The 12717-nt window shown below is 44.0% G+C and overlaps 1 protein-coding gene across 4 annotated transcripts in view; it reads left to right on the plus strand.

Moving 5' to 3' along the window:
* The window catches only part of pde5ab (phosphodiesterase 5A, cGMP-specific, b), a 225694-nt gene that overhangs the window by 204202 nt on the left and 8775 nt on the right, over positions 1-12717 (plus strand). For 3 of the 4 annotated variants that reach the window (XM_072496192.1, XM_072496190.1, XM_072496191.1), the window contains exon 21: positions 1958-4040. The exons of the other annotated variant lie outside the window; for it this stretch is intronic. In XM_072496192.1, the coding sequence (XP_072352293.1) occupies positions 1958-2071 (114 nt within the window). In that variant the 3' untranslated portion in view covers positions 2072-4040. Of the gene's footprint in view, positions 1-1957; positions 4041-12717 lie in introns of those variants that run through there. 4 annotated transcript variants of the gene reach the window in all.

Genomic DNA, 12717 nt, shown 5'->3' on the forward strand with positions numbered 1-12717 from the left:
CCAAGAACTCTACCGTTAACCCTGTATTCCGCATTCATATTTGTCCTTCCAAAATGGACAACCTCACACTTTTCAGGGTTAAACTCCATCTGCCACTTCTCAGCCCAGCTCTGCATCCTATCTATGTATCTTTGCAGCCAACAACAGCCCTCCTCACTATCCACAACTCCACCAATCTTCGTATCGCCTGCAAATTTACTGACCCACCCTTCAACTCCCTCATCCAAGTCATTAATGAAAATCACAAACAGCAGAGGACCCAGAACTGATCCCTGCGGTACGCCACTGGTAACTGGGATCCAGGCTGAATATTTGTCATCCACCACCACTCTCTGACTTCTATCGGTTAGCCAGTTCGTTATCCAACTGGCCAAATTTCCCACTATCCCATGCCTCCTTACTTTCTGCAGAAGCCTACCATGGGGAACCCATGTGACTACTAAATTGAAAGAAGCGCAAGTAACTCACTGTTCTCCCTGCTCTTCTTCAAAGAGAAACGAGATGAGAAATTTGTTGTTTTATCTTATTGGAAATATGGTACCTCTAACCCGTACCAACACTTGGGTGTTAACCAGAACTGGAATGGGGATTGACCCAATGATCTACTGATTGAAGTGAAAGTGCCACTACTGAGCCAAGGCTGATATAAAATGTTGTTACAAATCAGATGTGTCCCATTTGTTGTCAGCAGTGATTACCAGAACAGGTATAAGACACTCAAACATTGTGACCACGAGCGAGTTGGAAGAAATGATTGTAAAATTTCTGGACAAGTATTTTGTACCTCTCTCATTTCCCAAACACTTGTGATCTTTTTAGACAATATCTAAGTCCAAATACCACTGTACATGGTGGATCAAATCTGGAAATTGGGCAGTTGACCTGATGGATTGAATTTTCCCAGCCCCATGTGGCAGGGTTGCCAGGGTAACAGTGGGAGTTGCATTGAGACAGCTCTCTAGTGTTGTGCCACCTCCAAGGAACTTTCTTGGGCAGGTAGAGAAGCAGATTGACTCCCCTGTCCAAAGGGAGGGAGATTTTTCAACCACCCTGGCACTTGACCAGAAGCAGACCAGCTCCCTACCTGCAGCAGACCAAGGGCCATCTGAGCCTGAGGCTATATGTCCCATGAAGGAGACAGAAGGAAGGAAAGGCCCATGTCCTAAACAATTCTGCTGGAGGATTTCCCCTCCATTCTATGGGGGATACTGGCCACAGATTTAACCATGATAGAATCATAGAATCCCTACAGTGCAGAAGGAGGCCATTTGGCCCATCGAGTCTGCACCAGCCCTCTGAAAGAGCACTCTACCTAGGCCCACCTCCCTCCAATCCCATAACCCCACCTAACCTTTTGGACACTAAGGGGCAATTCAGCATGGTCAATCAACCTAACCTGCACATCTTTGGACTGTGGGAAGAATCTGGAGCACCCAGAGGAATATCACGCACATACGGGGAGAAAGTGCTAACTCGACACAGTCACCCAAGGTCGGAATTGAACCCGGATCCCTGGCGGTGTGCGGCAGCAGTGGTAACCACTGTGCCACCTTATCATGTTCTATTTCCATCCGAGGGCGTCTCTCTGAGCTGGTTGAGCAGTGCCCACCTCACCCGATAGTGCTGCTGACACTCCAGAGCTGCCAGCCCTCTAATTGAACCTGTAGCATCAAAAGCCCACCTGTCATCCTTAATATGATGACAAGAGCAGAGCTCACTAATTAAGAGGCCCTGTCCCAGAGGATTGCACTGGTGATCTTGTGGTTGGCCACTGTGGGCACAGGACCCCCTGTGATCCCAAATCTGGGTCTTGAAAATCTGGCAGGAATATTGCGGGGAAATCCAGCCAACATGTAAATTATTGTGCAAAATCATCTCTTTCGTTAATAGAAATTAGTGTACATTGCAAATATGTGAGATTTATATAACTCCTTTTTAAAAAATCTGCTCCTTCTAGGCTCTGGCAAGAATATCTGAAGCATGTCTCCCATTGCTTGAAGGCTGTAGGAATAATCGAAAGAACTGGGAAACACTAGCCACACAAAAACTGATGAATGGAGAAAAAAAGTGATGTATATAGGGCTTGCTGATTTACCTGGCAGACTATCGAGAACGCAGGGCTCCTTTAGGGTGAATTTGGAGCTCACTAACTAGCTTTTCTGCCAATTGTCTGTAAAATAGAGTAAACATTTTTAATAGCTCAGTAAAATAGAACCATTAGCTCCTCACTTGAGGAGCTATTTGCCAAACCCACTTTGGCAAGTTGTTATTTTTGGTTTCATTATTATCACGTTTTCACAGATCATAAGACAGCCTTTTGTATCTGCTGTATGTTAGTGGCACTCAGGGAAGGAAGAGGACAGCCAAGTCCTGCAGCTTAAAGGATCCCGTGGTTTCACATCCCCCTGATAGATTGATATTTCCAAGCAGAAAACAAGTTATTGATGCTCTTTTTAAACGATTTGTAGGGCAAATGTAAATAAACTGGTCAATAATTGTTCAATAATTCATCACTTGACCGGACACATTTTTGCACAATATCTCCTCGCTAAATATGACTCATACAAACTTTCTATCAAACTTTCAGATAATGGCCTCGGATGTGGGTTATCCCTGAATAAGTTCATAATTCCTTTTTAGACAATCTATGTACTAAGGAGAATGATATGGCTTCCATTGAACACATTTACATTTATTTATTTATTTACACAGAAATTAGATTTGTCTTTTGATCTTAAAACAAGAGATGGTGACAGTTTAATCTTGTAAAGATGAGTCTCGTATATTTTACAGCATTGTCAGTATTTTTTATATGGAGTCGCATGCTTTAAATATGTACATATTTCAGCTTATTGATGATAGGAATACAGAACAGTAGCAAGAGACCATTGACAACATATTTGGCATATATTTGTATACGGTAGCATTGAAAAAGATGTTTTTGCACAGTTTTTGAATATTTTAATTTGTTATATTTGGTACGTTCTGACAGAGGTAGTAATAATTACATTGTAAGTTCATTAATTATGTGCTCTCAGTGTGTTGGCCTTATTTACAATCCATGCTCCTTTCAATTGTGGCTTTCCACTGGGACTGAGATTAGTGATTTTACCCATCTGTGTTTGAAATAGAGTGACCTTAATAACTATTCGCTTTAGTATTGCATTGTCATCGTGGCCACTTTATTTCACATCTTCAGTGCACAGTATAGAAAATTAGATTATCTACATTGTAGCATAATATTTTATTATGCGGTTATACATATTGCAGAAAATAGTTCAGTTTGCCAATGCTAAAAGTCATAAGGTCCTAACTCCCTTAAGTAAGGCATATAACATCATGATATTGGGACAGTTTCCATGTAAATTACTCAACCCATAATGCATAAAGCCACCTTTCCTGGCTTGTGTTTAACTTCTGGGGAAACAAAATATATTGTCAAATTTCATCACCTGGGGTAGGAATGAAGAGACATTAATTGGAATTACTTTTGTTATGTGACATACACTTTTATTTAAAGAATGAAAAGGACAATACCAAAATGTTGATAATGTCACAATTCTGCCAAGAACAACACTGAGAATGCTGTTTATGGTGATAGCCTGTTACTGTTAGACCAAAATATTAAAGTCCTGATGGTGTTTTAGCTGGAGAATTAGCAACGAAGATAGTTTTAGACATTGGGTACTACAGCATTGAGCTTAAATATATGATAGGAACTCAGTTCACAGTTATGATTTATAATCAAGATGACCCATGGGTTTCACATGTACAATTCACCCAAGGTCAGAAAATAGCAGCACTGGACAGATTCTCCTGATTGTGTGAAACACTATGGGTAAATAATAAATATCTGTAAATTGAATTAATGGTGACAACCTCATTAACTATGCCGAGAATTCAAGGTAAGCAATTCAATTTGAATGATGTGACGGCTCTTTCAACTGACACACTGTTTTCAGTTTCCCGATCCAGTGCAGGTGAAACTACCTGATGTTATTTGATCACATTTCAGTTGTTAATTAAATGGCTTCACTTTGTTTCTGGTTCTCTACTGCCTTCTTAAATCATTACTGAGGGACAACTGATTCTGAAATCATTGCTGACAGACAGAGAACTCTGTTGTTCGTATTATTTTGAAGGGGAAGATTGGCTGGACATTTTGGAATGCCTCATGAGGCCATCTTCAATTGAGTCTGAATTTATTGTCAAACATTGTGACCAAATAGTTGTGCAGTTTTTAAAGCTGTAGCATAGAAACAAATTGGTCTGATAGGAAGAATGTAGATAGTTATTTTCATAAGTTATTATCACAAGTTGTCAGATAAATGTATGTTTTTGCATTACCAGGATGTGACAGTGATGTCAGTACATGTCAAACCTTTCTGTAACATCAGTGGCAAATCATTCAGATTTGTAATGTTAAGTTGTTAGCTTATCAATTCAATAGAATGTTGTGTAATTATTTGTTTTATTGCACTAGATTGCTTACAAGTATTGTGAGTATTGTAATTTCTAAATTTCAATACAGAATTATGTTGCAAGTGCTAGTGTTTAGCACAGTCTTCCCATCTCCACAGTTTAGAATGTAGCTTGAAGATTTATTCTGTCTTTTACTTACAATATGACCATGGGCTTATGGCATAAAACTGTTCCTAATGCAACATTAAACTGGCATTCTAAATAAGACTACAGGAATGTCTGAAGTTGAGGTAATGGCATATTGTTGGGACTGAATAGAGTGCGCTTCATTTTGTAGCCAGTTATGCTCCAGCTGACATAGGAGTTCTTAATGCCAACATTAGATGCCTGAAGTGGGATTGTGTTCCATTTTCCAATAATAGTATCCCTTACCTTCACAAAATATGTGAAGGCCCATGTTAGATGAGCTGCAAAATAAATGGACTTGGAACCAACATGAGACTTCCTCAACCATGGTGAAGCCAATATGAGCACAAGAGCAAACATTGAAACGTTTGCTAATGTCTTCTGGCAAAAATATTGAGTCAACAGTTCCTCCTCGGCGCTCCACCAGTTTCCAATTCAATTCATTACACATGAGATTAGGAAGTAGCTGAGTGCACTTGGACATAGTAAAAGCTGTGAGTCCTAATAACACTCAGGCTGTAGGCCTGTACGCAACAGCTAGTAACCCCGAGTCAAGCTGTTCTCAAACAGTTATGACACTGGCACCTTCCCAACAAAGTGGCTGATTCACAATAAGTAATAAAATCCACCTGGCCAATGACCAAACCTTTCTCTTTGTCATTAAGAAAAATGATGGAAGCAGTCATCAATTGTGTTGTCAAGCAATAAGCACTCATCAAACGTGCTCACAGATTTGCATTTAGTTGTGACTAAATGGCTCCAATTAGTACCAGACCTCATCCCAGCCTTGACAAAATATGGAAGCAACTGATAAATATGAGAATCAAGGTGAAAGTAGCTCTTCTGAACATTAAGGCAGCATCTAAGAAAGAAATACTTTCTTTTTATAGAGCACTGTTCATGAACATAGGGCAGCACAAATCACTTCACAGCCAATTGAGTAATTTTGAAGTGTTGTCGCTATTGTAATATGAGAAATGTGACATGCAATTTGCACACAGCAAGCTAACACAAACAGTTATGTGATAATGACCATGCAATTTTTAAAATATTGATTGAGGGATAAATATTGGTCAGGTTACTGGGGATAACTCCCCTGTTTTTTCTCGAAATAATACCATGGCATCTTTTATATCCACCTTAGAGAGCAGTGGGCACCTCTGTTTATATCAGACAGTACTCCCTCAGTACTGCAACTGGAGGGTCAACCTAATTTTTTTAATGTTCAAGTCTCTGGTGTGGGACTTGGTGTGGTGACAGCCCAGAAGGAAAAAACAGTAAAATTGGGAAATAAGAATACTGGTCTGAACTTTTTTTTCCTCCTGAGAGGGAAAAGCCACCAGTGGCTGGAATTAAACCACCCGAGCAGAAAGTGAATGCTCAAGACTGGCTTAGTTCCTGACAGGCCAAATCCTTACTTTTCATCTCCAAAACTCAAGTTCAGAGCTTGGTAAAGTACTTATCACTTGCCTTTGCAACAACACTCAAAAACAATAAACAACATCTAAGTGAGAACATTTTGCTTCTTGGTGTCCAACTGAGTAACCATCCCCCTCCAACACCAATGGACTGTGACCGGGAGCGGGAGAGATAGAGGGAGCCGGAGTGCAGCTTGGGAATCAGATAGGTGCTCAAACTTACCCCCAGTTTCCAGCGGCCTTCATTTCATGAAAGGGAGAGAGAGAGGGAGCTGGAGTACAGCTTGGGAATCAGGTAGGTGCTTAAACTTACCCGCGAGGTTCCAGCGACCTTCATTTCTGGGAGCGGGAGAGAGAGAGGGAGCCGGAGTGCAGCTTCGGAATCAGGTAGGTGCTGAAGTGTTTTAGTTTTACCTGTATTTAAGTTGGGCAGTTGCTAAACCCGAGACACTACACTTGTAGTGTCCCCCACCCTTCCACTTCCTCTAACCTAAGGGGGTGAGTGAATATCAGGTAAGCTCTTTCTTTTCTTTTATCCGCAAGTTATCTAGGGGGGATGGCAGGGAAGGCAGTGCAATGTTCCTCCTGCAGAATGTTTGAGGTGAGGGATGCCGTCATTGTCCCTGCTGATTTCACCTGTGGGAAGTGCACCCATCTCCAGCTCCTCAGAAACCACGTTAGGGAACTGGAGTTGGTGCTGGATGAACTTCGGATCATTCGGGAGGCAGAGGTGATCATAGATAATAGCTTCAGGGATGTAGTTACTCTGAAGAATGAAGATAGATGGGTGACGGCGAGAGTGGCTGGGAGGAAGCAGTCAGTAGAGGGATCCCCTGTGGTCGTTCCCCTCAGTAACAAGTATACCGCTTTGGATACTGTTGAGGGGGACGGCCTACCAGTGGTAAGCCATGGTGACCGGATCTCCAGCACTGTGACCGTCCCTGTGGCGCTGAAGGGAAGGGGGAGAGCAGGAGAGCAATAGTTATTGGGGACTCGATAGTTAGAGGGACAGATAGACGGTTCTGTGGCAATGAAAGAGACTCACGGATGGTATGTTGCCTCCCGGGTGCCAGGGTTCGTGACATCTCGGACCGTGTTTTCAGAATCCTTAAGGGTGAGGGGGAACAGTCACAAGTTGTGGTACACATCGGTACCAATGACATAGGTAAGAGAAGGGACGGGGATTTAAAACAGGAATTTAGGGAGCCAGGGTGGAAGCTGAGAGCCAGGACAAACCATGTTGTCATCTCTGGTTTTTTGCCAGTGCCACGTGCTAGCGAGTTGAAGAACAGGGAGAGAGTGCAGATAAACACGTGGCTGCAGGGATGGTGTAGGAGGGAGGGTTTCAGTTACGTGGATAATTGGAGCACATTCTGGGGAAGGTGGGACCTGTACAGACAGGACGGTTTGCACCTGAACCAGAGGGGCACCAATATCATATCATAGAATTTACAATGCAGAAGGAGGCCATTCGGCCCATCGAGTCTGCACCGGCTCTTGGAAAGAGCACCCTACCCAAGGTCAACACCTCCACCCTATCCCCATAACCCAGTAACCTCACCCAACACTAAGGGCAATTTTGGACACTAAGGGCAATTTATCACGACCAATCCACCTAACCTGCACATCTTTGGACTGTGGGAGGAAACTGGAGCACCCGGAGGAAACCCACGCACACACGGGGAGGATGTGCAGACTCCGCACAGACAGTGACCCAAACCGGAATCGAACCTGGGACCCTGGAGCTGTGAAGCAATTGTGCTATCCACAATGCTACCGTGCTGCCCTGGGAGGGAAATTTGCTACGGCTCTTCGGGGGGGGGGGGGGTTTAAACTAATTTGTCAGGGGGATGGGAAAACGAGCTGTCGTCCAGAAACCAGTGTTGAGAGTAGTGAGGTACTGAGGAGGGTATCAAGGTCACAGGAGTGTACCGGCAGACAGGAAGGTGGGTTGAAGTGTGTCTACTTCAAGGAGCACCCGGAATAAGGTAGGTGAACTTGGAGCGTGGATTGGTACTTGGGACTACGATGTTGTGGCCGTTACAGAGACATGGTTAGAACAGGGACAGGAATGGTTGTTAGAAGTTCCGGAGTATAGATGTTTCAGTAAGAGTAGGGAAGCTGGTAAAAGAGGTGGAGGAGTAGCATTGTTAATCAAGAATAGTTTAACGGCTACAGAAAGGCAGTTTGAGGGGGATCTGCGTACTGAGGTAGTATGGGCTGAAGTTAGAGAAAGGAAAGGAGCGGTCACGTTGTTAGGAGTTTTCTATAGACCCCCAAATAGTAACAGGGATGTGGAGGAAGAAATTGCAAAACAGATTATGGATAGGTGTGGAGGTCTCAGGGTAGTTGTCATGGGTGACTTTAACTTTCCAAATATTGATTGGGACCTCAATAGGTCAAACAGTTCGGATGGGGCAGTTTTGTACAGTGTGTGCAGGAGGGTTTCCTGACACAATATGTGGATAGGCCGACAAGAGTTGGGGTCACATTGGATTTGGTACTGGGTAATGAACCAGGCCAAGTGTTAGATTTGTTTGTGGAAGAGCACTTTGGAGATAGTGACCACAATTCGGTGTCTTTCACTATTGCAATGGAGAGGGATAGGGCCATACGGCAGGGCAAGGTTTATAATTGGGGGAGGGGTAATTATGATGCGATTAGGCAAGAATTAGGGAGCATAAGATGGGAACAGAAACTGTCAGGGAAAGGCACAAATGATAGGTGGAGCTTGTTCAAGGAACAAATACTGCGTGCCCTTGATAGGTATGTCCCTGTCAGGCAGGGAGGAAATGGCCGTGTGAGGGAACCATGGTTCACAAAAGAGGTTGAATGTCGTGTCAAGAGGAAAAAGGAAGCGTATGTAAGAATGAGAAAACAAGGTTCGGTTGGGTCGCTTGAGGGTTACAAGGGTAGCAAGGAATGAGCTTTAAAAAAGGGCTTAGGAGAGCTAAGAGGGGGCATTAAAAGTCTTTGGCAGGTCGGATCAAGGAAAACCCCAAGGCTTTTTACTCTTATGTGAGAAATAAACGAATGACCAGGGTGAGGTTAGGGCCGGTCAAGGACAGTAGTGGGAACTTGTGCATGGAGTCAGAAGAGATAGGAGAGGCGTTGAATGAATACTTTTCTTCAGTGTTCACCAAGGAGAGGGGCCATGTTTTTAAGGATGAGAGTGTGATACAGGCGGGTAGGCTGGAGGAGGTAGATGTTCTGAGGGAGGATGTATTAACAATTTTGAAAAACATTAGGGTCAACAAGTCCCCTGGGCCAGGTGGGATATATCCTAGGATGCTTTGGGAGGCAAGGGATGAGATTGCAGAGCCTTTGGCTTTAATCTTTGGGTCCTCACTGTCCACGGGGGGAGTGCCAGAGGACTGGAGATTGACGAATGTTGTTCCTTTGTTCAAGAAAGGGAACAGGAATGACCCTGGTAATTATAGGCCGGTTAGTCTTACTTCGGTGGTTGATAAGTTAATGGAAAATGTCCTGAAGGACAGGATTTATGACCATTTGGAAAGATGCAGCTTAATCTGGGATAGTCAACACGGATTTGTGAAGGGTAAGTCTTGCCTCACAAATTTGATTGAATTCTCTGAGGAGGTAGAACATAGAACATAGAAAAATACAGCACAGAACAGGCCCTTCGGCCCACGATGTTGTGCCGAACCTTTGTCCTAGATTAATCATAGATTATCATAGAATTTACAGTGCAGAAGGAGGCCATTCGGCCCATCGAGTCTGCACCGGCTCTTGGAAAGAGCACCCTACCCAAGGTCAACACCTCCACCCAACACAAAGGGCAATTTTGGACACTAAGGGCAATTTATCATGGCCAATCCACCTAACCTGCACATCTTTGGACTGTGGGAGGAAACCGGAGCACCCGGAGGAAACCCACGCACACACAGGGAGGATGTGCAGACTCCGCACAGACAGTGACCCAAGCCGGAATCGAACCTGGGACCCTGGAGCTGTGAAGCAATTGTGCTATCCACAATGCAAACGTGCTGCCCTTAAGAACTAATTAATTTACACTATATCATTCTACCGTAATCCATGTACCTATCCAATAGCTGCTTGAAGGTCCCTAATGTTTCTGACTCAACTACTTCCACAGGCAGTGCATTCCATGCCCCCACTACTCTCTGGGTAAAGAACCTACCTCTGACATCCCCCCTATATCTTCCACCTTTCACCTTAAATTTATGTCCCCTTGTAATGGTTTGTTCCACCCGGGGAAAAAGTCTCTGACTGTCTACTCTATCTATTCCCCTGATCATCTTATAAACCTCTATCAAGTCGCCCCTCATCCTTCTCCATTCTAATGAGAAAAGGCCTAGCACCCTCAACCTTTCCTCGTAAAACCTACTCTCCATTCCAGGCAACATCCTGGTAAATCTCCTTTGCACCTTTTCCAAAGCTTCCACATCCTTCCTAAAATGAGGCGACCAGAACCTCTGAGGGATCCAGGCTGAATATTTGCCATCCACCGCCACTCTCTGACTTCTATCGGTTAGCCAGTTCATTATCCAACTGGCCAAATTTCCCACTATCCCATGCCTCCTTCCTTACTGCATAAGCCTACCATGGGGAACCTTATCAAATGCCTTACTAAAATCCATGTACACTACATCCACTGCTATACCTTCATCCACATGCTTGGTCACCTCCTCAAAAAATTCAATAAGACTTGTAAGGCAAGACCTACCCCTCACAAATCCGTGCTGACTATCCCTAATCAAGCAGTGTCTTTCCAGATGATCAGAAAGTGACCACAGTACTCCAAATGTGGCCTTACCAAAGTTTTGTACAGATGCATCATCACCTCACGGCTCTTAAATTCAATCCCTCTGTTAACGAACACTAGCACACCATAGGCCTTCTTGACAGCTCTATCCACTTGAGTGGCAACTTTCAAAGATGTATGAGCATAGACCCCAAGATCTCTCTGCTCCTCCACATTGCCAAGAACTCTACTGATAATCCTGTATTCCGCATTCATATTTGTCCTTCCAAAATGGACAACCTCACACTTTTCAGGGTTAAACTCCATCTGCCACTTCTCAGCCCAGCTCTGCATCCTATCTATGTCTCTTTGCAGCCAACAACAGCCCTCCTCACTATTCACAACTCCACCAATCTTCGTATCGTCTGCAAATTTACTGACCCACCCTTCAACTCCCTCATCCAAGTCATTAATGAAAATCTCAAACAGCAGAGGACCCAGAACTGATCCCTGCGGTACGCCACTGGTAACTGGGATCCAGGCTGAATATTTGCCATCCACCACCACTCTCTGACTTCTATCGGTTAGCCAGTTCATTATCCAACTGGCCAAATTTTCCACTATCCCATGCCTCCTTCCTTACTGCATAAGCCTACCATGGGGAACCTTATCAAATGCCTTACTAAAATCCATGTACACTACATCCACTGCTATACCTTCATCCACATGCTTGGTCACCTCCTCAAAAAATTCAATAAGACTTGTAAGGCAAGACCTACCCCTCACAAATCCGTGCTGACTATCCCTAATCAAGCAGTGTCTTTCCAGATGCTCAGAAATTCTATCCTTCAGTACCCTTTCCATTACTTTGCCTACCACCGAAGTAAGACTAACTGGCTTGTAATTCCCAGGGTTATCCCTCGTCCCTTTTTTGAACAGGGGCACGACATTCGCCACTCTCCAATCCCCTGGTACCACCCCTGTTGACAGTGAGGATGAAAAGATCATTGCCAACGGCTCTGCAATTTCATCTCTTGCTTCCCATAGAATCCTTGGATATATCCCGTTAGCCCCGGGGGACTTGTCTATCCTCAAGTTTTTCAAAATGCCCAACACATCTTCCTTCCTAACAAGTATTTCCTCGAGCTTACCAGTCTGTTTCACACTGTCCTCTCCAACAATATGGCCCCTCTCATTTGTAAATACAGAAGAAAAGTACTCGTTCAAGACCTCTCCTATCTCTTCAGACTCAACACACAATCTTCCGCTACTGTCCTTGATCGGACCTACCCTCGCTCTAGTCATTCTCATATTTCTCACATATGTGTAAAAGGCCTTGGGGTTTTCCTTGATCCTACCCGCCAAAGATTGTTCATGCCCTCTCTTAGCTCTCCTAATCCCTTTCTTCAGTTCCTTCCTGGCTATCTTGTATCCCTCCAGCGCCCTGTCTGAACCTTGTTTCCTCAGCCTTACATAAGTCTCCTTTTTCCTCTTAACAAGACATTCAACTTCTCTTGTCAACCATGGTTCCCTCACTTGACCATCTCTTCCTTGCCTGACAGGGACATACATATCAAGGACACGTAGTACCTGTTCCTTGAACAAGTTCCACATTTCACTTGTGTCCTTCCCTGACAGCCTATGTTCCCAACTTATGCACTTCAATTCTTGTCTGACAACATCGTATTTACCCTTCCCCCAATTGTAAACCTTGCCCTGTTGCACGCACCTATCCCTCTCCATTACTAAAGTGAAAGTCACAGAATTGTCGTCACTATCTCCAAAATGCTCCCCCACTCACAAATTTATCACTTGCCCTGGTTCATTACCAAGTACCAAATCCAATATGGCCTCCCCTCTGGTCGGACAATCTACATACTATGTTAGAAAAGCTTCCTGGACACACTGCACAAACACCACCCCATCTAAACTATTTGATCTAAAGAGTTTCCACTCAATGTTTGG

This window comes from Scyliorhinus torazame, chromosome 3 (genome assembly GCF_047496885.1).
Source record: "Scyliorhinus torazame isolate Kashiwa2021f chromosome 3, sScyTor2.1, whole genome shotgun sequence".
In the NCBI taxonomy this organism is placed as follows: domain Eukaryota; kingdom Metazoa; phylum Chordata; class Chondrichthyes; order Carcharhiniformes; family Scyliorhinidae; genus Scyliorhinus; species Scyliorhinus torazame.